At 40.8% G+C, this 22,159-nt stretch overlaps 2 protein-coding genes across 7 annotated transcripts in view; one reads left to right on the top strand and one right to left on the bottom strand.

Moving 5' to 3' along the window:
• Positions 1-350: 350 nt before the first annotated feature.
• ELMOD2 (ELMO domain containing 2) lies at positions 351-22,087 on the bottom strand. 3 transcript variants are annotated; one of them, XM_045019644.1, is made up of 9 exons: positions 22,028-22,087; positions 20,513-20,660; positions 17,173-17,201; positions 11,588-11,685; positions 10,534-10,663; positions 9,323-9,456; positions 8,601-8,669; positions 6,320-6,453; positions 351-5,759 (listed from the first exon to the last, which is right to left on the bottom strand). In XM_045019644.1, the coding sequence occupies exons 2-9, from the start codon at positions 20,655-20,657 to the stop codon at positions 5,602-5,604; spliced, it is 897 nt and encodes a 298-aa protein (XP_044875579.1). In that variant the 5' UTR covers positions 20,658-20,660; positions 22,028-22,087; the 3' UTR covers positions 351-5,601. The 3 variants fall into 3 exon arrangements, with proteins under 3 accessions (XP_044875579.1, XP_044875577.1, XP_044875578.1); XM_045019642.1 differs by lacking the exon at positions 22,028-22,087 and adding an exon at positions 21,363-21,691; XM_045019643.1 differs by lacking the exon at positions 22,028-22,087 and adding an exon at positions 21,038-21,118.
• MGAT4D (MGAT4 family member D) overlaps positions 21,200-22,159 on the top strand; it is a 134,799-nt gene continuing 133,839 nt past the window's right edge. Inside the window, exon 1 of one of the 4 annotated variants that reach the window (XM_045019640.1) lies at positions 21,200-21,470. The gene's annotated coding sequence lies outside the window, so the exon portion shown is untranslated. Of the gene's footprint in view, positions 21,543-22,159 lie in introns of all 4 variants that reach the window. The other 3 variants (XM_045019637.1, XM_045019638.1, XM_045019635.1) reach the window with 3 other exon arrangements.

Here is a 22,159-nt window from a genome sequence, read left to right as displayed (position 1 = left end):
ATACGGACCACATTTGTCCGGTTTCCAATGTAACTTTTCATCTTAAATCCAAGGAGCTACATTGTTGAAAACAGCAGCAAATGATAAATTGCCTGGCATAGAGATGTGGTAAACAAACAAATGTAAATCAAGTCCTATGACTGAAGGAATACTGGTATGAATGGCCTTAAGGGAATGCTAAGACTAGGTCTCACTCATAGAGGTAACCAATATAAAACATTAGGGAAAAGACAATAACCAACTATACTGCTTCGTTTTGAACTGACTGCAAGCTAACAGTGAGGAGAAAACAAGGTAAACTGGAAAGAAAGCTCTTACAAAGCAATATGCATATCTTGCCACTGCGAATGTCTGGAGGTTTTGTTCTTTATTTATTATCATTCTAACACTTGTGCCCAACATACTGACATCAGAGTTTACATTATTGCTTTATACTGGGGCAAAGGTTGACATTTCTATTAGTATAGAGTTATCTCATTGCACAGTAGTGACAAGTTACTGCCCAACTTTCCTACTGTCTACTGCTTCCAGTAACAGACAGTGCCATAAATTGGCAGGACATGAAATGCCATTTCAGGCTATATTATAGCACCATAAGAATGTGACTATAATGTGAAAAAAGAACTACATTTTCATCACACATTAACAATATTTTCAGTGGTACAGGATGCAAACTTCCTCCAACTAAAACAGAAAACGTTCTCACATCACAATACATCTTAACAAAAGTTTATACTCATGTTTTATAGAACATTTATTGAAAACAGACTTCTTCAATTAGGCAAGAGCTGGAGTAATATGAAGAATTGAGAACTGCTCATTTGTTCAGAGACTGAAAACCAAGCATGCCCGTGCATGGAAATATTACATTAGCTTGTTCCTCTAGTGTGCTTGAGCAGTGTACATCCCAATGATCCTCCATATTGGTTTATCAGAAACAGCAGTAGCATAGAAACTTTTTTCATTAAGGTATGTCTTCATTTTTCTACCTAGCAATTCCAGTTTAAAATGGTAAGTCTGCACAAATGTTCTGCAACTGATCCCATCTTTCAACACTGACATTTTAAGTGGAATAAGCAACCTTAAAATGCACTTTTAAAAATAGATATCCTTAGTGTTACCACCACCTTAGGCTATTAAAGCAGACTTAAAATAGCTCATGTGTGTCTTCCCCAATTAAATTGTTTACTTTTTAACTTCTTACCCCATACGAAGATTTTTCACCTTTCTTTGTTGGTGAGCTTCTAGTTAATTTCAGTTTAATTTTCTCATGGAGTAATACCATGTTTAAAAATGTAGTGGCAAGTTTGTTAAATAGGTTCTATGGAAAATTTAAAAATAGAAGCACTTGTGTTGGTCTTAAATTTCATTTGAAAAAAATTGGCTTTTTGCAAAATGTTACTTTAAGGCCAAACTTTATTTGATAATGTCCCTTAAATATGTTGTAAGGGAGAAAAGTTGGAAAAATTATTTTGTGTTATTTCTAAGAATGGTCAAATACATATAGTAAAACTTGAGGTGTATCAAAAACAGTATTATAAAAGCAACAGAAACTTTAACCAAAATTTTAATTTTAGGGATGCTTTGTAACCAAGTATTCACAATTAGTTTCAATGCTATGCAAACTGACTACATCCAGTTAAACAGGTCATTTGCACAGCCCCAGTCTATATCATCTGTTAAATTAGGATTGTCATTATATAGTATGAATTCAATAGTTAATATAAAATCTTGTTAACTAGACTTTGCAAGACAATTTTGCCTCTGGCAAATACCCGCCCCACACACACATTTTGCTCTGTTTTTACACTCTAGCCTAACTAGTTACCAATACATACAATTAACCTGCTACATGCAAAATATGTACTTAATATTACAAAACTACATACAAATTCTAGGTTTTTAAATGTTCAGGAAACAATACACTGGGAACTAGAAAAATATAGAATACACTCAGTTTAAACAATTATTACATGTGACCTAACATCCATACATTTGACTACATAGCTGTTCCGTGTTTAATGATGGTAGCTTTATTCTTAATTTGTGTTTTGTCATGATTCTCAGCTCATGGTTTTGATTATAAAAAGTGATGACAAACCTTTGACTGAACTCAGTCTAAACCAGTGGTTTTCAAACAGTGGGTCGCAACCCCGTTTTAATGGGGTTGCCAGGGCTGGTGTTTAGACTTGCTGGGGCATGGGGCCAAAGCCCAAGCTCTGGGGCCCAAACCGCACCCCGAAAAGCTGAATCCCAAAGACTTCAGCCCTGGAGAGTGGGGTTTGGGCTTCGACTTCAGCCCTGGATGGCAGGGCTCAGGTTACAGGGCCCCTGCCTGGGATAGTGGGGCTTGGACTTTGCTCTCCCCGCCTCCTGTCCAGGGTGCTGGGGCTCCGGCAGGCTCAGACTTCAGTCCCCCTTCCTGGGGTCGTGTAGTAATTTTTGTTGGCAGAAGGGGTCGCGTTGCAAGGAAGTTTGAGAATCCCTGGTCTAGGCTCTATCCCAAGATGCCTTATCTCAGATTTCTTTTGTGCTATATGAAATCTGAAATTGCATAGGACAGAGTTTGAAAAACCCTTTCGCCAATGGCAAGCAGGAAGTTCTTCCTGGGATTAAAGGATTTTAACATACCAATTTCTGTAGAATTATAGGTTTAAGTCTTTTTTCTAATTACATTTCTAGCCTTTACAGTTGCAAAAATAATCTTCCAAATGTAAGGATGACAAAACTAGATTGCCAGCTCTGCAGCCAGTTGGCTCCAGCTCCTGTGTTAGTGTTGCTGCTTGTATCTTTGCCAAACAGCAGCACAGTGAAATTAACAACCGTATGGCCAGTTTCACTGATTCTGTTCAGCAAGCTCTTGTCCTCAAACATCGTATCAATTTCATGCTGCTATTCCTAAGGAAAGCTATGAGCAGCAGCAACAAGGTAAGCAATAGAGTTATTTAAGATGGAGAAACTATATGGAAACTGGGGGCAAAGTAGAATCATGAAGAGCTCATTCCTTAGCAGCCAGGAGGTAGGGCGGGGGGGAGAAGGCAGAACCCTAGAGATCTGACCCTCCACCTGAACATTATTTATGGGAATTTCTAAAATTACAAGACACTTAACAGCCACAGACTAAACAAAAGATGGTGCCCCAAACCAGGACAAGAATCCTGGGACCTTGAGTATAGGTGCTCAGCTACCATTTTAATGGTCACCATTATGAAATTCCCAGCAGCTGGGGCTAGCAGAAGAAGTAGGCTTCTTGCTGGTGGTGTTCCCTGCCTATGATATTTTGTATCTACCTTTTGCAGTAGGTTTAGATGTCCACCTAATGAGTGTCTGGTAAATTTTCAAGAACTGGGATACAGTGTTAGTACGTCAAACAGTTGCTACAAGGGCAATTACAATCAGTCTTTTAAAAATAAGGTAAGGATGCTTTGGGGAGAATCTTACACCACCTCAAATGTACCATTTATTTGGTGATGAGGCCGGTTTTCAAAATCAAGGAATTAAAGTGATCTGGAGTTTCTAATCATCCAAGTGGAAGTGCTTCATATTTTTTCATTTGTATTTATATTGTGGTGAGAAACATGGAATAAGTCTTTCATGAATGAAATCATACTTTAATCCACATTTGTTAGAGCTCTATATTTTTTATCACTAGCAGTTATATTTTTCACTATATTAAGTAAATTTGAAACCAGCAAAACTTATTTGCAGACATCCAATGAAGAAAGGGTTAATTCTGCTATCTAGGTACCTTTATAGTCGTCATCACTGTAGTACCAGCATGCTTCCAGAAAGGCATGCACTCAGTGTAGCAGGACAAAATGTACCACATTTAAAAACAGATTTTGCCAAATTAAGAGTTACTGTAGTGTATGCACAGAAAGGATATATTGCATCAGCTCCTTTACAACCAAACTCCTTCCCCTAACTGCACTATTTCAAGTATAACGGTAATGGGCAAACGTAAATATGAAGATAAATCTTTATCTCCCTCCACCTTCTGGCAGATGGAGCTCAAATGAAGTTAAAACCTCACCTACTTGTAACAGATTTTAGAACAAAACAAAATTTGTCTTGCTCTCTACTTTGGTCAAGCTCTTTACTATCATTTTGACTGCAATAAGCAGCTGATCATGTTGTTCATGTAGATCAAGAGGAACTAGGGGCTGGAGTGATAGAAATCACAGCCTATACAATAATACTTAGAGTGTAGGGTCTGAATAGCTTCCAATTTTTTTTTTTAAATCACAAGGATCGTCCTTTGTTTCTTTCCTTCCCCCATTCAGAATGTCAGCCTTTTCTTCAGAATAACTTCCAGAGATGATAAAATAAAGCATTGTCCTTTTTTTTTTAATAAAGTATTTGTATCATGATAGCACCCACTATGTGATATTCAAGCATGAGAGATACAGTGTCTGCCCCTGAGGTTTCTGAAGTTCTGCTCAGGTTAAATGGAGGATCAAATTAAACAGTGATTGAATTTAGCAGAAGGCACTTTATTTAAATAGTAGGCTTTAAAAAACAAAATAAGTTCATGCCAAGCCTGTTTAACATTTTAAACAATGCTTATCATCACAAACTGCTATAGGTACCAACTCCTAGTGCCTGGATTGTCTAGCATAGCCAAATCTGGAAACATGCTTTTATCCTATTAATGTTGCACCCCTACACTTCCTTGGAAGTATGGATGAAGTGAAGAAGAGTTCCAGCTACCTTCACAAATCATGGATTGCAGCCACAACAAAGTTTTGTGGGAAATAATGAACAAACTACAAGAAGAGGTTAAGGAATTCTCCTAGATATCACTCCCCATTCAGAAAACATTCGGGGGGGGGGGAAGAGAGAGCCTGAAAAACTGTAGCCCAAACTGAAAGAGATGGATTGAGAGCTGAAAATATTTATGGCAGCATGTGACATGAAAGATCTCCTTGTTAAAAGGAACTTTGGACTTACATTATTTCGTTATTATTTTTCAGGGAAGTTCCTTCCAGGCACAGGGCTGAGGGTACTTATTTCCTGGAGGGAGGATCATTTCAACCAGAACAATGTTTGTTCTTGTATGTAAATACAAATAAATGAAGCCTCTTCTTCCAAGTCACAAATAATAGTTACATCATCTTCATGGACCTCTTTACATAGAGAAGTTTACATTTTTTATGGACCACAAGCTATATGCAGATAAACAACTAGGGGACAGGACTTGAGAAACAAATCTAAAACAAAAGCAATTTCCCCTCCTAAAGACAACCAATCAATAGTTAATGGTATAAAAGGAACCTAGTAATAGGTTACTTAATGAAGATAACATAATGCAGCATAAATACCTGCTTCATGTTCCTGCACCAAGAGGTGTAAGAAAGTTGTGAGGGCAAAAGATTCAATACAGGATTTTTTTAAAAAAAGCTTTCCTTTGGAGAATAGCATATAAGACCTGTAAACAGTGGCTGATTGTCCAAGCTTTCATAACTGAATTTGAGCTTTTTCAAAAATATATGTATAAAAAGTTATATCATTAAACAAATTTTTTGGTGAAGTAAATGTGAGAATTCCATGAGAATACATAATTCCATTTTATGAGCAGAACTGGGTAGACTGCAGATGAGGCTATGGTTTCTTTATATTCTGTAAGGTTAGTACTAGGTTATAGTCCAGAAGGAGTCCTTTAACTTTTTCGTGGAATTTCTCCCTATAATGGTTGAAGTGCATAATACTTTCTGGTTCTTCTTCAAACCAAAATTTGTCAAACTCATAAACCAGATAACCTGTAAAGAAAACAAAATAAAGTTCTACAGAACCTGTGATCCATTCTTTTCTACTTTAGGCTGGGAGGATCCAGAGCCATTTAGCCTAGAGGAAGAAGGCAATGCCTCATTTTATTCAATAGTGATTCTTCTGGATAATGTAGGAGTAACTAGCAAGAATACATGCCTTAGAAAATACTGGATATCTATTAAATTGAGATCTGATGTATGGATCCATCCACCCAAATTTATCCAATGAAGAAATAGCCAGACAGACATCCAGGTTATAATTCTTGCTTTGGAGGAGAAATGGAGGTAAATGTTTATTTTTCCTTTAAACTGTGCTTGAAAATAAATCCATAACCATGTTAGAAGCATCCCAGCACTAAAATATTTTTAATATGTAACAAACTGGCTGAGAATGAGATGCCCTTCTAATAGCTGGTCCAGTTATAATCACATACTCCTTTAGCTGTTAGCAGTAATTACTCCTGTATCTCAAGTGGTAGAGGCCTGAACTTTTGGTAATGAAGGGAGGCCTGCCTCTGAATCTATAAGAGGGAAGAGTTACAAATACTCACAATAAAACTGATGGAAGTGTTCCATTTGTGGCAATCCAGGGACCAAGTTGTAGAGATGAGACTTTAAAGCACCACTCTTTAGTAAACTATAAGCCATTTCTGTCAAATTGATCCCAACTATTGCATAGGAATATCTGAAACACCAAAAAATTTCCAATTAGATACTAATGAAATCCATTTGCCTGCTGATTTTTATAGTTTATTCCATTTTCCAGGGCTAATTTCAATAGAGACAAATTATTATCTGCCAAATTATTCCTATTCTACATTTTGGGTCATTTAGGAATCAAGCAAAGTCTGCCTCATGCGTATGGAGCATTTTTGTCTGAAGTGCCTTGTACATCTAAGATGATAGTGAAGTTAAAAGATGGATGGGTAGGAAATATAAAATTTCATCAACAGCAATGTAGTGAATGCCCCTATTAACCATGCAGCGGCAACAGGATAGGAAGTTTAATCAGCATTGTGATGGGGTATACCAGCCCGCCACTGGTTCAGCAGGGGTTAATCATGGTCTGTGGGCTGAAAAGGCCACGCCCCCTGGCCTCTGCTGGGCATGCTCTGGCTATAAAAGGGAGCAACTCAGCTCAGTCAGGGCTGACTGCCAAAGGGAACAGAAGTGAGCTGCAGGTTCCTGCAGCAGGACAGCTGACACTCCAGGACTCAGAAGCCTGGCAGACTGCGCCTACCAGCAACTCCCAGTCACGCAACACCAGAGAGGAAAGAGAGGCCATGGGACTCCCAAGATGACTAGCTGCAGAAGAACGGGTAGGAAGTAAGCCAGGGGAACTTAACAGGAAACTGGTCATAAAACTGGTGCTTGGCTCAGTGTGTTTTGGCAGGATCCCTGCTGCGCAGGAGGCAGGCAAACCCACCACTGTCAGGGCCTTGGGTTGGGACCCAGTGGAGTAGGGAGGGTCTGGGTCCCCCTGCCCTGGCCACTGCCTGTCCTGAGGTGGCAGCCCCCCTCTCCAGCCACTCTGGCCATTAGGTCCTGCGAGGGAGAGCAGCCATAGTAACTCTGGCCACTAGCCCACATGGCCCTGCGAGGGAGGGCACCCTACTGATCCTGACATTAGACCATACTGCCCAGAAGCCAAGGGCAGTCATCCAGACTCAGCAAGCATATAGGGAAAAAAAAAAGCTTTCTTAAAAAAAATTCTAAATCTGGTCTACTTCCCTCTTTCCAAATCTACTGTAACACGAACATCACAGCTACTAAAAACACCGCTATAACAAGAGTGCTGGCCAGCAGAAGCTCAAGTAGATCTTATGTATTTTCATATGATATACAATTTTCAAAGCTTGTTGTAGAGTACAATGTGTTAAATCAGGTATGGTTGCACACACAATTTGAGTCATTGAATAAAGTGCATTTTGGGGCTTTGTCCATGATATCCTGTTTCCACAAGGAGGTGGAATTCTGAACACAGAAAATATACCTCAGTAACAACTCTAGGTCTGCTCCTGTTATGTATGGACTTTTTCTGTTTAAAAAGCCCAATGATGAAAAATTAGAATAAGTTCAGCAGTCCCAAAAAGTGCATCATTTTGAAAAACAAATAATTTACAATATGTTAAAGGATACATGTATATGTTTTCACTGCAGAAGTCTTCATTAATTTTGTAGGATGACTGTTCACAACTTAGACAGATAGGACAACATTCATGGCAAGGCACAAGATGAAGCCTTCCCATGCTTACTGTATTAATTATTGAGATAAACCAGAGTTAACTGGGGATTGGGTGGATGAAAGAGGAGTAGTGTCTTGTAAAGTGTGAGATAATAAACAGGCTATCTTTGATTTGTCCAGGCCACTGGATGGACAACTTAATCCACGGAAGTATATATACTGCACTTGGCATAGTGTGCATGAATACATATATCTTGACTAAATTTGTGTTACTAAATAGAATAAAGGATAATTACTATTCCTTTCCAAGTTTAATCCAAATCTGTTAGCCATACTATTTTGGGGGGGATAGGGGTTGGAGTGTTTTTCTAGAATGAAACTAACTGAAGACTACAGATTACTAAGGGCACTAAATAGACTGGTTGGAACAAATACATAGCTATACACACTCAGTTTTCAACTCAGATGCTGTAACCACATCTCCAAAAGGACTAACTTACACTTCAAAAATTAATTCCGTTTGTCAATTTCCTATAGAAAGTGTCAAATGTTTTCCTCTTTAAAAAAAATCAGAAAATACTCCAATTCAGACTTGCACTCTACAAATCTAAGATCTTTGAGATCTTAGGCCCGTACAAATGGCTTACCCCAATTTTATATGATTTGAACGAGAGAGGACCTGTCGAGCTTCACTGGTGTAATGTTTACTAAAATACCTGAAAAGGAGCAAACAAAACCAAATCTAAGGATTACTACATAAGCAGTTTATTAATTAAATCTAACATTTTCAACAACAGAAGAATGGAATTGTAGACAAATGCATACTGAAGAAAGAGTGCAGAATGAAAACCAATAAAAGTAAATGGAGGAAGTGATATGTAACAAGGAATGGCATGATAAGAGAGACCAGTGGGATAGGAACCTTCCAGAGACTTCAGGATTTCCCCATTCAAGCAGATTTTCATATCTTCTGTTCTACATCATTAGTACTTTTAACTTAGTAATAACTTTATTTTGAAGAGCTTTGATCAGTTATTTTCTCAGCTATAGCATAGCAGGCCTATCATACATGGGTAGAATGTTTTATTCTTAAACTCCTTTATGCTCCTCTTCAACTCTTACAATTTGTAACTAAAACTACCATCTATCCAACTAGTTGGCTACAACAATGCAGCTCGCTGTTGAAGAACTGTTTACTCATTTAGAAAGGGACTCATTTTCCATTATTCAGTAATGTATTACAGTAGCCAATATATTTCTATTTGCTTCTACTCAGGCAGTCAATCCAGAGGGAATTAGGAATAATACTAAAGAATTCATAGACATAGAAAACTTAAGACTTAGAAGAAAAGTATTTATTTTCACTTACACCAGATTGACTAATCCCAGCATGCCCATTCCTCTGAAGTCTGTTTTGGGATCATCACCTTGGAAACCAATGTCACACCACTGCTTGGTGATTCTAGCCTTCAGATTTTCATGAGGCATCAGCAAATTCCAAAGCTACATAAATATACTTCCATGTTACAAATAACACAACTGCCAATGTATTTCCTAGTCATGTTATTCAGAATACTTATTGACACGTCAGATAAAATAATCTTGCATTTAAGACACAAGACTAAAAATTGGGAGACATGGATTCTTCTATGCTTTGTCACACTTCCTTTTTTTTCCCCTTGGGTAACTCACTTAAGCCCTATATATACACACTAAAATTACAACCAAATCAGGGAACAATTAACTCCCTTAGAGCTGGATACTCATTTACACTAAGGCCCCTTTATGCTGCCCTGGCAGTGCAAACGGGCCTCAAGTGGATGTAAAAGAGCATCAGGCCCTTAATTTTTCTGATTGTCAGTCTCCTCATCCACGTAAACCCCAATTCTGCAAACACTTGTGCAAATGCTTAATTTTAAGCACAAGTACTACCACTGAGTTAAATGAGATTACCCACGTGCTTCAGTTGAAACACTTGCATAAGTCTTTGAAGGATCAAAGCCACAGTGAGGATAAATATCTATATACAGGGATATTAGAATGCTAAGTTAACTAGTATTTGTAAAACTCATTAAATTTCTTGAGTGGAAGGCACTATAAATTATCAAGTTCTGTTTGTATGCAGAAGTGTTGGGTTTTTTTAAATAATTGTGTGCCGCTATTTTGGGGGTTTCAGATGGAATAAACTTACTGTAAAAAACCCTTGTAAAAAAGAGCTATTAGTCTGAGATTTGCTTTGGGATATTGTTTAATTTGAGTGTCACTTTTACAATTTAAAATAGTAAATATTTTTAAAATTCCAATGTGCTATTAAACGAATTAGCAGTAAGGGGATAAGATTAACCTTTCACATACTGTTGGAGACTTGTAGTAAAGGGCATTTGTCAGAAACTTATTGAAAAGGCACCTGTCAGAGCTGGTTTATTCCAATGTTTAAAACAAATTTTGCTCTTCTAGTTTATAAAGACCAAACAGCCCAATAGTTACGAATTTAAAGAAAGCTAAATTTCTATGGCTAATTTATTAACATTCAATTATTGTAGTAATAGTTTAGGACTCAGAATTCCAAGACACCTTCACCTGAATTAGTAGCTTTTCATGTTCTTCGTTATCTGAATCATATGGAACTTTCCTCAGATTTTCCACCTCCAAATAAAGTTTCTTATAACCAGATATCTGCAGCAAACATATCTGCAGGCTTGTCTTAAAACTGAAAAACAAAAAACCCCACAGGATCTTAAGGGGGATACATGATGGGATGGCCAGAGAGTCATCACTGCTTAGATCACAAGAAAAAGGGAGTACAGGTCCTGCAATATTTAATGTGACACAGCAGACTCCTGCAAGCTTTGCCCAACTGAGAAAAAAAATATCAGTCTTCCAGAGAGAAATGTATTACTTTCCTCACCTCAAAATGTTACACTAGTCTAAACTCCAGAATGGGTAATATTTCATCCAGCTCCAGTGACAAGTCTAAGGGCAATACTTCAATGCTGCATAGCTAGAAATGGGAACACTGCATCTCCGGAAAAGGGGAGAACCACAGCTTTCCGACATTAAATGCCACACTTGCTTCTAGATTTAAAGGTCATAAGATATATGAAACTTTGAAATTGTGGATGGTTTTTATGTACAGAAAAGTTTCTTTAGATCATTTTTAGAGTTGTTTTAAATTAGGTATAATTTTCCCCTCCTCAATGCCTTTACCGTTACAGGTGGAGAGACACAAAAGAAACTGATCTAACAAGCTTTTTTTTTTTTAAATGAACTCTCTAAAATAACAATATTGTAATATAGGTCATACAAGATGTGATGATATGGTAAAGATTTGATTGAGATGACCAGTACAATTTAATTGTGGGTTGGTCAACTGTGAGTAATGCAGTTATCCCAAACTCATGCCGATAAAACCTTTTTATCATACCACATCATATGCACTCTTCTCATATATACATCTTAAATCCTTAAAACTGAATTGCAAAGTATGATGTATGTGCTGTATTCCCCAAATAACAGTATCAGATTAGGGGATTCCTTTGATAATCTCCCTTGTCACATACCTATACAATGTTATAAAAGGTAAAATGATGTGGTCCAGTTAGAAGTACCTATATAACAGTAGCAAACAACATACCCTGTATCCTTCTGTATATTAATCTTCTTTTCTTTCATTATACCCAGGACACATTTTTCCACTTCAGCTTCACTAACATGTACAGCATTTCTTAACACCTAAGAAATGAACGTAAGTCAAACAATGAATACAAAATGTAACATCTATTTTCTTCCTATTATTTACCAGTCTGTTTATCCCCATTGCATTTGCATCTTTTAAAAATGAAAAAATATGGGACACTTGTCAAGGTAAATATATTTTGTGATTAAAGCCTTAAGTAAAAAAAAAAAATAGGTACATCTCCAATTATTATTATTATCTCCTAGAACTGGAAGGGACCTCAAAAGGTCATTGAGTCCAGCCCCCTGCCTTCACTAGCAGGACTAAGTACTGATTTTTGCCCCAGATCCCTAAGTGGCTCCCTCAAGGATTAAACTCACAACCCTGGGCTTAGCAGGCCAATACTCAAACCACTGAGCTATCCCTTGCTTTGCCTATGAAAGAATGAGGATAGTTTCATTCTCTCTTTTTCAGCCAGCTGGTAAAATACATGAATTAAAAAACATGCATCCTGGACAGTGCTCTCAAGATAACTAGTATCAGGCCTGATAATTTCTGGAGGAGAATCCTCAAAGGCAAACTTAGATCCTGAGAGAAGTTGTGTTGTCAATTCACTATAACCTAGATTCTGATACCCTTAAACGTGCTAAGAACATAAGAACGGCCGTACCGGGTCAGACCAAAGGTCCATCTAGCCCAGTATCTGTCTACCGACAGTGGCCAATGCCAGGTGCCCCAGAGGGAGTGAACCTAACGGGCAATGATCAAGTGATCTCTCTCCTGCCATCCATTTCCATCCTCTGACGAACAGAGGCTAGGGACACCATTCTTTACCCATCCTGGCTAATAGCCATTTATGGACTTAACCACCATGAATTTATCCAGTTTTCTTTTAAACACCATTATAGTCCTAGCCTTCACAACCTCCTCAGGTAAGGAGTTCCACAAGTTGACTGTGTGCTGCGTGAAGAAGAACTTCCTTTTATTTGTTTTAAACCTGCTGCCTATTAAAAACAGTACCTTACTCCATTTACTTAGTCCTACTGAAGTAAATGGGATTATTGAGGAGTAAGATAATTCTCTGTGACATTCTTCCTCCAATTCAATAATGAACTAATACCTCATCATAAGGAGCAAGTGCACTATTGGAAGTGAGATGCCAGTGTTAGGATGAGACAGAGGCCTTGACTATCTTGTTACTAACAGCATGCCATACTTTTCCGGAGTGAAGATATTAACCAAAGTCCCAGACAAATTCCAGGACCTAGGTTAATATCTTCATTCTGGAAAAGTGTGGCACATTTGCTGTTAGTAACAACAAATAGGTTGAGACAGAGGCTTTAATATACACATAACATCCTTGAAAGAGCAAAAATAACCTGCATCAAGGCAATGGTTATCAAAGTTCAACTTTAGATGGACAGGTCATGTTATCAGAAAGGATGATGACAGAGTCTCCAAAAAAGTCATTTATGGTTAGCTGAAACTTGGAAAGAACAGGAAGGACGGTGAATGTAAATACTTCAGTCACCACTAAGCAGAATCTTAATTTGTGCAGCATAAATGTTGATCAATAAATGCTGTAAATACTTGAAGGTCACTCTTACAAGATGGGAGAACTCTATCCTAAGAAGCAGTGACTCTGAAGAAGATTTGGGGGTTGTAGTGGATAATCAGCTGAACATGAGCTCCCAGTGAAATGCTGTGGCAAAAAAGGCTTTGGATGCATTAGTCCAGTGATTCCCAAACTTGTTCTGCCACTTGTGCAGGGAAAAGCCCCTGGCGGGCCGGGCAGGGTTGTTTACCTGCCACATCCGCAGGTTCAGCCGATCGCGGCTGCCGATGGGTGCGGTTCGCTGCTCCAGGCCAATGGGAGCTGCTGGAAGCAGCTGGAGCAGCGAACCGCAGCCACCAGCAGCTGCGATCGGCTGAAACTGCGGACACGGCAGGTAAACAACCCTGCCCGACCCGCCAGGGGCTTTCCCTGCACAAGTGGCGGAACAAGTTTGGGAACCACTGCATTAGTCCTTGATAAACTGGAAAGGGTTTGGAGAAGAGCCATGAGAATGATTAAAAGATTAAAAAGCATGCCTCAAAGTGGTAGACTCAAAGAGCTCTCTATAGCTTAACAAAAAGAAGGTTTGGGGGAGTGACTTGATTACAGTCTAAGTACCTACATGGCGAACAAATATTTAATAATGGTCTCTTCAATCTAGCAGAGACATCCAATGGCTAGAAATTTAAGCTAGACAAATTCAGACAGCAAATAAGGCTTTTTTTTTCTCTTTTTTTTTTTTTTTTTTTAAACAATAAAGGTATTAACATTGGAACAATTTATCCAAGATCATAGTGGATTCTCCATGACTGGCAATTTTAAAATCAAGACTGGATGTTTTTCTAAAAAATATACTCTATTTTGGGGAAGTTCTATGGTCTATTATACAAGAGGTTAGTCTATAAGATCCTAATAGTCCCTTCTGGCTTTGGAATCTATGAATCACTTTGAGAAAGACACAAAAGGTTAGTAGCGACTGGACGTCTAACATAGTGAATGCTAGTGAAAATGAGATAGGATCAGAAGCTAAAATAGGGAAAGAACAAAGTTAAAAATTACTTAGACAAGTCACCAGGGTCTAATGAAATACATCCTAGAATACTCAATTAGCTGATTGAGGAAGTATCTGAGCCAGTAGCGATTATCTTTGAAAAGTCATGGAAGATGGGAGAGATTCCAGAAGACTGGAAAAGGGCAAATACAGTGCCAATCTATAAAAAGGAAAATAAGGACAACCTGGGGAACTGAAGACCAGTCAACTTAACTTCCCAGAAAGATAATGGAGCAAATAATTAAGCAATCAATTTGCAAATCCCTAGAAGATAATAAGGTGATAAGTAACAGTCAGTATAGAATTGTCAAGAACAAATCATGTCAAATCAACCTAATATCTTTCTTTGACAGGCTAACAATGGGGGGAAAGCAGCAGATGTGGTATATCTTGACTTTAGTAAGGCGTTTGATACTGTCTTGCATGAGCTTCTCAGGCTGTGGCTACACTTAGCACTTCAAAGCGCTGCCGCGGCAGCGCTTTGAAGCGCTAAGTGTAGTCAAAGCGCCAGCGCTGGGAGAGAGCTCTCCCAGCGCTGTCCGTACTCCACCTCCCTGTGGGGAATAACGGACAGCGCTGGGAGCCGCGCTCCCAGCGCTGGGGCTTTGACCACACTGGCGCTTTGCAGCGCCGCAATTTGCAGCGCTGGAGAGGGTGTGTTTTCACACCCTGCTGCAGCGCTGCAAATTTGTAAGTGTAGCCAAGCCCTCATAAACAAACTAGGGAAATACAACCTAGATGGAGCTACTATAAGGTGGGTGCATAACTAGTTGGAAAATCATTCCCAGAGAGTAGTTATCAGAGGTTCACAGTCATGCTGGAAGGGCATAACAAGTGGGGTCCCGCAGGGATCAGTTCTGGGTCCGGTTCTGTTCAATATCTTCATCAATGATTTAGATAATGGCATGGAGAGTACACTTATAAAGTTTGCCGAGAATACAAAGCTGAGAGGGGTTGCAAATGCTTTGGAGGATAGGATTAAAATTCAAAATGATCTGGACAAACTGGAGAAATGGTCTGAAGTAAATAGGATGAAATTCAATAGGGACAAATGCAAAGTACCCCACTTGGGAAGGAACAATCAGTTGCACACATACAAAATGGGAAATGACTGCCTAGGAAGGAGTACTGCAGAAAGGGATCTGGGGCTCATAGTAGATCACAAGCTAAATATGAGTCAACAGTGTAACACTGTTGCAAAAAAAAAATCATACAGGGATGTATTAGTAGGAGTGTTGTAAGCAAAATACAAGCGGTCATTCTTCCACTTTACTCCGCACTGATTAGGCCTCAACTGAAATATTGTGCCTAGTTCTGGGTGCCACATTTTGGGAAAGATGTGGACAAACTGGAGAGCATCCAAAGAGAAACAAAAACGATGAAAACTCTAGAAAACATGACCCATGAGGGAATATTGAAAAAAATTGGGTTTGTTTAGTCTGGAAAAGAGAAGTTGGGGGGGAGGGGGGGCAGCGGCACAATAACAGTTTAAGTACATAAAAAGTTCTTACAAGGAGGAGGGAGAAAAACTGTTCTCCTTAACCTCTAAGGATAGGACAAGAAGTAATGGGCTTAAATTGTGGCAAGGGTGGTTTAGGTTGGACATCAGGAAAAACTTAAGTGGTTAAGCACTGGAATAAATTGCCAAGGGAGATTGTGGAATCTGCATCATTGGAGATTTTTAAGAGCAGGCTAGACAAGCACCTTTCAGAAATGCTCTAGATAGTACTTAGCCCTGCCATGAGTGCAGGGGACTAGACTAGAGAATCCCTTGAGGTCCCCTCTAGTCCCACGATTCTATGATTGGGGGAAAAAAGGGCCATGCATCATACCAAGTTTTCAGCGGGAGCCTACACATCCCTGTGTGACATCTGTTCGCAACCTTGTGCCTCACAGATGGAGTATACAGCCACAACAGAACACACAAGATGCCACAATGTCATTGTTAAATACTACAGATAGCCATACTATATCAATTTCTTTGTGTCACTATGCATTCATAAAATAGTTTTCATTCCGTTCCTGACAGCTACATTTCAATAATGTGAGATGGGATTCGTGTATGTGTGTGTGTGTGTGTGTGTGTACACACACACACACACACACACACACACACACACACAAAGGGTAAACCATTCTGGGGTAAGATACTGTAGAAATTTAAGATATTAAAATCATAATCAAGACATCTGGTAGAACCCACTCAATGTGCTCTATCATAACAAAAATTTGTTTATGTGGCAGTCACAAAAATTCTCTTTCAGTACCACTTGGCAGTGATTAGACAGAAAAGAATAGTCAGTCATCTTCAGAGCTACAAAGAAAAACATTTAGTTTATGATAAGAGAAGCAAATTTGAGGGTCTAATACTTTGCCAGTATCCCTTTAACTGATGCTGAACATATAAAAAATAAAATGAACTTGCAACATACTGCTGAACAACCAATATGTATTCATGTTCCATTTGCTTCAATTATACAGCACTACTACATCACACCATGCATAATGGTATAGATCTAGCACTGAAAGGATTACGAATCACATTTCCATTTTCTACAAAAGATTTTTAGTCTGCAAATCGCATTTATCATGTCCTACCTAATAGCTTCATTTTTGTTGTGCAGTTCACTGAGGCCTTGATACGACAAAAATTACATTATGAATTAGACTACTTTTGTTCCATTCAAATCTATTCAATTTTACATGTATTTCTGGAGCAGAAATATGGATAAAACTGAGCATATTGAGCATTATTCTGTATAAAACTAATAGAAAAACAGTGAGAGAAAATTTTACTCCAGCACATATTCTGTCATGAATACGCACCCAAAAGACACTGAAAGCTATCAAATTCTAAAAGTAAGTTTTACTTTAAGGGAATATTTGTCTCTAAAAATTGGTTTTCTGGTATAGTGTGTTATCTCCATCAACTCCTACCTTACTCTTTGATAATCCCAATGAGTATTCTGTAATACAAGACAAATAATTATATCACTACAACTGTTTTATATATTGAATTCAAACTTCTGACGAGTTACATCATTGACAACACATTTGTAAATAGTATGTCTAACCAGTGTTTTATTAGGGTTGCATCAGCAAATTAGTCAAGGATCATTTTAAATTAACAAGTAAGTGACAATACTGAATTGAAAACCTTTTGCATGATATAAATCTATCACCATCTTTATGAATATAGCAACCTGAATAGTTTTGTAGTTTTTAAATTTACTTCATTACAATGTCAGTTTAATAGTCTGGAAAGATGACGAGCCAGTTTGAAAGAGATAACATAGCTGTTGTGTATTTAGGAGTATCTTTCTTTCCAAGCACATTAAAAAACATTCATTTAAACTAACAGGAGTTTAGAGGACAGTAAACTTCAAAAGAACATCATACTTTGTACATTTTCCTACTATTATTACAATGGCAACCAAGATTGACTTACAAATAAGAGAAATTACTTATTTTAGATGTTGCATTTGACATCACTTTGTGTGTAGTCATTTTCAGTGTTTCCCCTTTATAATTAATTTCCATGTTTGTGTGGGTCTTTCAAAGAAAACACTTTTTTGTTTTAAATAGGAAATTGTGATGGTAAAACAAAAAAAACTGGCTAGAGACTCAGCAAAAGGTGTAACACCTTTTTAGTTCGGTTTTTGAAGCTAACTACATTTCCCTTGGCTAGCTGGGAAAGGAAAGTATTTTTTTTTGACCTTTCTTTTTTTAGTAATTAAAGCTTAAGTAAAAGCATTTGTAATTTATATACAATATGATGCACTCTGACATCATAATCAAAAAGGCTGACAAAGAAGGTGCTGTCGTCATCATGAATAAGTTGGAATATGAACAAGAGGCTGCTAGGCAGCTCTCTAACTCCACATTCTACAGGTCATTACCCTCTGATCCCACTGATGATTACCTAAAGAAACTACACCATCTGCTCAAGAAACTCCCTGAGAAAGCACAGGAACAGATCTGTACAGACACATGCCTAGAACCCTGACCAGATGTATTCTATTTGCTACCCAAGATCCATAAACCTGGAAATCCTGGATGCCCCATCATCTCAAGCATTGGCACCTTAACAGCAGGAATGTCTGGCTATGTGGACTCTCTCCTCAGGCCCTATGCTACCAGCACTCCCAGCTATCTTCGAGACACCACTGACTTCCTGAGGAAACTACAATCCATTGGAGATCTTCCAGAAAACACCATCCTGGCCACTATGGATGTGGAAGCCCTCTACACCAACATTCCACACAAAGATGGACTACAAGCCATCAGGAATAGTATCTCCAATAATATCACGGCTAACCTGTGCAGTGGCTGAACTTTGTGACTTTGTCCTCACCCACAACTATTTCACATTTGGGGACAATATATACCTTCAAGTCAGCGGCACTGCTATGGGTACCCGCATGGCCCCACAGTATGCCAACATCTTTATGGCTGACTTAGAACAACACTTCCTTAGCTCTCATTCCCTAATGCACCTACTCTACTTGCGCTACATTGATGACATCTTCTTCATCTGGACCCATGGAAAAGAAGCCCTCGAGGAATTCCACCATGGATTTTAACAATTTCTATCTCACCATCAATCTCAGCCTAGACCAATCCACACAAGCGGTCCATTTCCTAGACACTACAGTGCTAATAAGCGATGGTCACATAAACACCACCCTATACCAGAAACCCACTGACCGCTATACTTACCTACATGCCTCCAGCTTCCATCCAGGACACACCACACGATCCATTGTCTACAGCCAAGCTCTAAGATACAACCGTATTTGCTCCAATCCCTCAGACAGAGATAAACACCTACAAGATCTCTATCAAGCGTTCTTAAAACTACAATACCCACCTGCTGAAGTGAAAAAACAGATTGACAGAGCCAGAAGAGTACCCAGAAGCCACCTACTACAGGACAGGCCCAACAAAGAAAATAACAGAATGCCACTAGCCATCACCTACAGCCCCCAACTAAAACCTCTCCAGTGCATCATCAAAGATCTACAACCTATCCGTAAAGATGATCCCTCACTCTCACAGATCTTGGGAGACAGGCCAGTCCTCGCTTACAGACAGCCTCCCAACCTGAAGCAAATACTCACCAGCAACCACACACCATAAACACTAACCCAGGAACCTATCCTTGCAACAAAGCCCGATGCCAGCTCTGTCCACATATCTATTCAAGTGACACCATCATAGGACCTAATCACATCAGTCACTCCATCAGGGGCTCGTTCACCTGCACATCTACCAACGTAATATATACCATCATGTGGCAGCAACGCCCCTCCGCCATGTACATTGGCCAAACCAGACAGTCTCTATGCAGAAGAATAAATGGACACAAATCTGACATCAGGAATCATAACATTCAAAAACCAGTGGGAGAACACTTCAACCTCTCTAACCACTCAGTGACAGACTTGAAGGTGGCAATTTTGCAACAAAAAACTTCAAAAACAGACTCCAAAGAGAGACTGCTGAACTTGAATTAATATGCAAATTAGATACAATTAACTTAGGTTTAAACAGAGACTGGGAATGGTTGGGTCATTACACTAATTTAATCTACCTCTCCTCACACCTTCTATGGGTCATCTCAATTAGCACTTCAAAAATTTTTTTCTTCTGCTGATGATAGCTCATCTCAATTGATTAGACTCTTCCTGTTGGTATGCATACTTCCACCTTTTCATGTTCTCTGTATGTATAAATATCTCCTGTCTGTGTGTTCCATTCTATGCATCCGAAGAAGTGAGCTGTAGCTCACAAAAGCTTATGCTGAAATAAATGTGTTAGTCTCTAAGGTGCCACAAGTACTCCTGTTCTTTTTGCGGCTACAGACTAACACGGCTGCTACTCTGAAACCATTTGCTTTTAAAGTAAATTTAGAGTCCATGAGAAAGGCACTGGCTTGGCAGGCAATACAGGAAGCAAGTTACAAAACAGATACAACACAGGAAGGATGTCAACTTTCTCACAACGCTTTGCCAAAATGCTTCTAGAAGACCTATAGCTGCCAATTCCAGCAGTGAACATAGTAGACGTATCTAGGGCCCATGTAACCCTTGCTCCCTTGAGTCTGCCACTAAGAGTACAGTATCAATAATGATTTAGACATTTTTCCCACTTGGACCTGATGTGAAACCAACCATTTTTTCAGGTATGCCTTCAAACTGCTGTTACACAGCAAGCGGAACTGGCTGTCCAGTTGCAAGCTCTAATGTTCTTTTTAAAGGATTACATTCTTCATTACCTATCTTTAACGTCCGTTGTGAACCTTCCTTTGAACCACCAAAGATACGCTGTAATTCACATTTTCCAGTGAGCTGCCTCAAGATCCATTTCAGCCAAAACCGGAAGAAGTTACTATACAGGTATCCCCATAAGTACACAAACATTTTCTGTGCAAAGAGAGTGACAACTGATCACAGGGCATTCATTGTCTGATGCTACAGAAACAATTAAGCTGCTAATGATGGTAACATCTGTTCCCTCTCATTGAACACCCTTCATCTGTCAGAAATGAAAGGCTAAGTCCTCCCTTAGTTGCAAAGGGTAAAGAAGGAGAGATGCTTTGTACCAGAGCTGGCGGTTGGGGAGGGTCAGTGCCAAGCCTTAAGGGGGGGAGGCCTGGAAGCACTGCCAGAGCAGGACACAGGCTGCCAGGCGCCGCCCCAGCTTCCTCTTCCTGCTCTGCCCAAACACCTCCCCGCTGCCCTGCAACCCCGCTAGTCGCAGCCCTGGACGGGGAGGGGGGCGGGGGGGGGGACATGCCCACCGAGGAAGATGCGCAGGGGCCGGAGGAGGGGTAGAGAGGCCGATCGAAAGCGAGGCTGTTGCCATATCGCTTATCCGGACAGGTGTCGGGGGGGGGGGGCACGCGACGCCCCTGTCCGTTGCAAGGAGGGGAGGGGGTTGGCCCAGCGGCCTCTGCTGCCGCCAGCCAGTCAGCGGGGAGCAGGTGGATGACGGGTCCTAGCACGGGACACCCCGCGGGACTAGCCGCCTGCCCCCTCCCAGGCGGGGCAATAGCTCTGCCCGCGCCCGGCCAATGAGGGCGCGCCCCCCGCCCGGGTACCGCCAGCGGGACTGGCACTGCTCACATCGTCCCACCCAGCGAGCGGGGCTGGCTCCGGCCTAGCCCCCTGACTCTAGCGTCCCCCGGAAGGAAACCGGCCACCGGCTGACCCGGAAGTGATTGATGGGGTGAGGTCAGAGCCAGTTAAACCGCTGTTCCGCGCAGTTCTGCGGTTGGTCGTTAAGTGCCTCGGCCAGCGTCTCGCGTGCGTAACCAGGGGGACGACCGGGGCGGGGCGGGAGACAGGACTCGGGTCCCCCCTCCTCACTGTCCAGGTAGAGCCGCGGTGCCAGGGCGCCCTGCAGACCCTGGCCCGCCGGCACGAGCCGTTCAGCGAGCAGGGGCGGGGACGAGGTGCGCGCAGCCCGCTCCCCCCGCCACCCCCGCGCTAGTTCCGGCCGGGCCCCGGTTCCGCTGCCCCCCGAGGGGCGGCCGGCGGAGCCCCAGGTGGTGTCGGGCACCAGTTAGCTGTCGGAGCGGGTTCCCAAGGCGTGAAGGAGGCTCGTGCTCGGCGGGCGCTGGGCACCCGCCTCCTCTGCCTGCGGAACTCGCCTCCTCAGCGGTATGGAGCAGAGCGCTTGGGCCGCGCTGCACTAGCCGGGATCCCGGGCGCTGCTCCGAGCCCGGCCAGGCCGCGCAGCCCTGGCTCATTGTGAGGTGGGGTAGGTAATAGCGGCTCGCGGTGGGCACCTGTTCCTGCTCCCTCCGCAGACTCCGCCTGGTATGTCCTAGCTAGAGGCCTCTATTGCCGTCGTTTTGGCGTTCAGTAACACACATGGAGATGGGCAGAGCCAGACATCATGACGTTAGCAAGCACGTGAA

The sequence above is a fragment of the Mauremys mutica genome, chromosome 5 (assembly GCF_020497125.1).
Source record: "Mauremys mutica isolate MM-2020 ecotype Southern chromosome 5, ASM2049712v1, whole genome shotgun sequence".
Classification (NCBI taxonomy): Eukaryota; Metazoa; Chordata; order Testudines; family Geoemydidae; genus Mauremys; species Mauremys mutica.
Note: the sequence above shows the minus strand (reverse complement) of the source record. Positions and strands in the feature narration are given on the sequence as shown.

Excerpts from the sequence above, each read along its gene's own strand:
- ELMOD2 (XM_045019644.1), bottom strand. The coding sequence starts at position 20,657 with ATGTTTGTGTACTTATGGGGATACCTGTATAGTAACTTCTTCCGGTTT. Across the intron at positions 11,686-17,172 it reads TGGGATTATCAAAGAGTAAG|GTGTTAAGAAATGCTGTACA; the intron begins GTAGGAGTTGAT and ends TTCATTTCTTAG. Across the intron at positions 5,760-6,319 it reads ACACTTCCATCAGTTTTATT|GTTATCTGGTTTATGAGTTT; the intron begins GTGAGTATTTGT and ends TTTTCTTTACAG.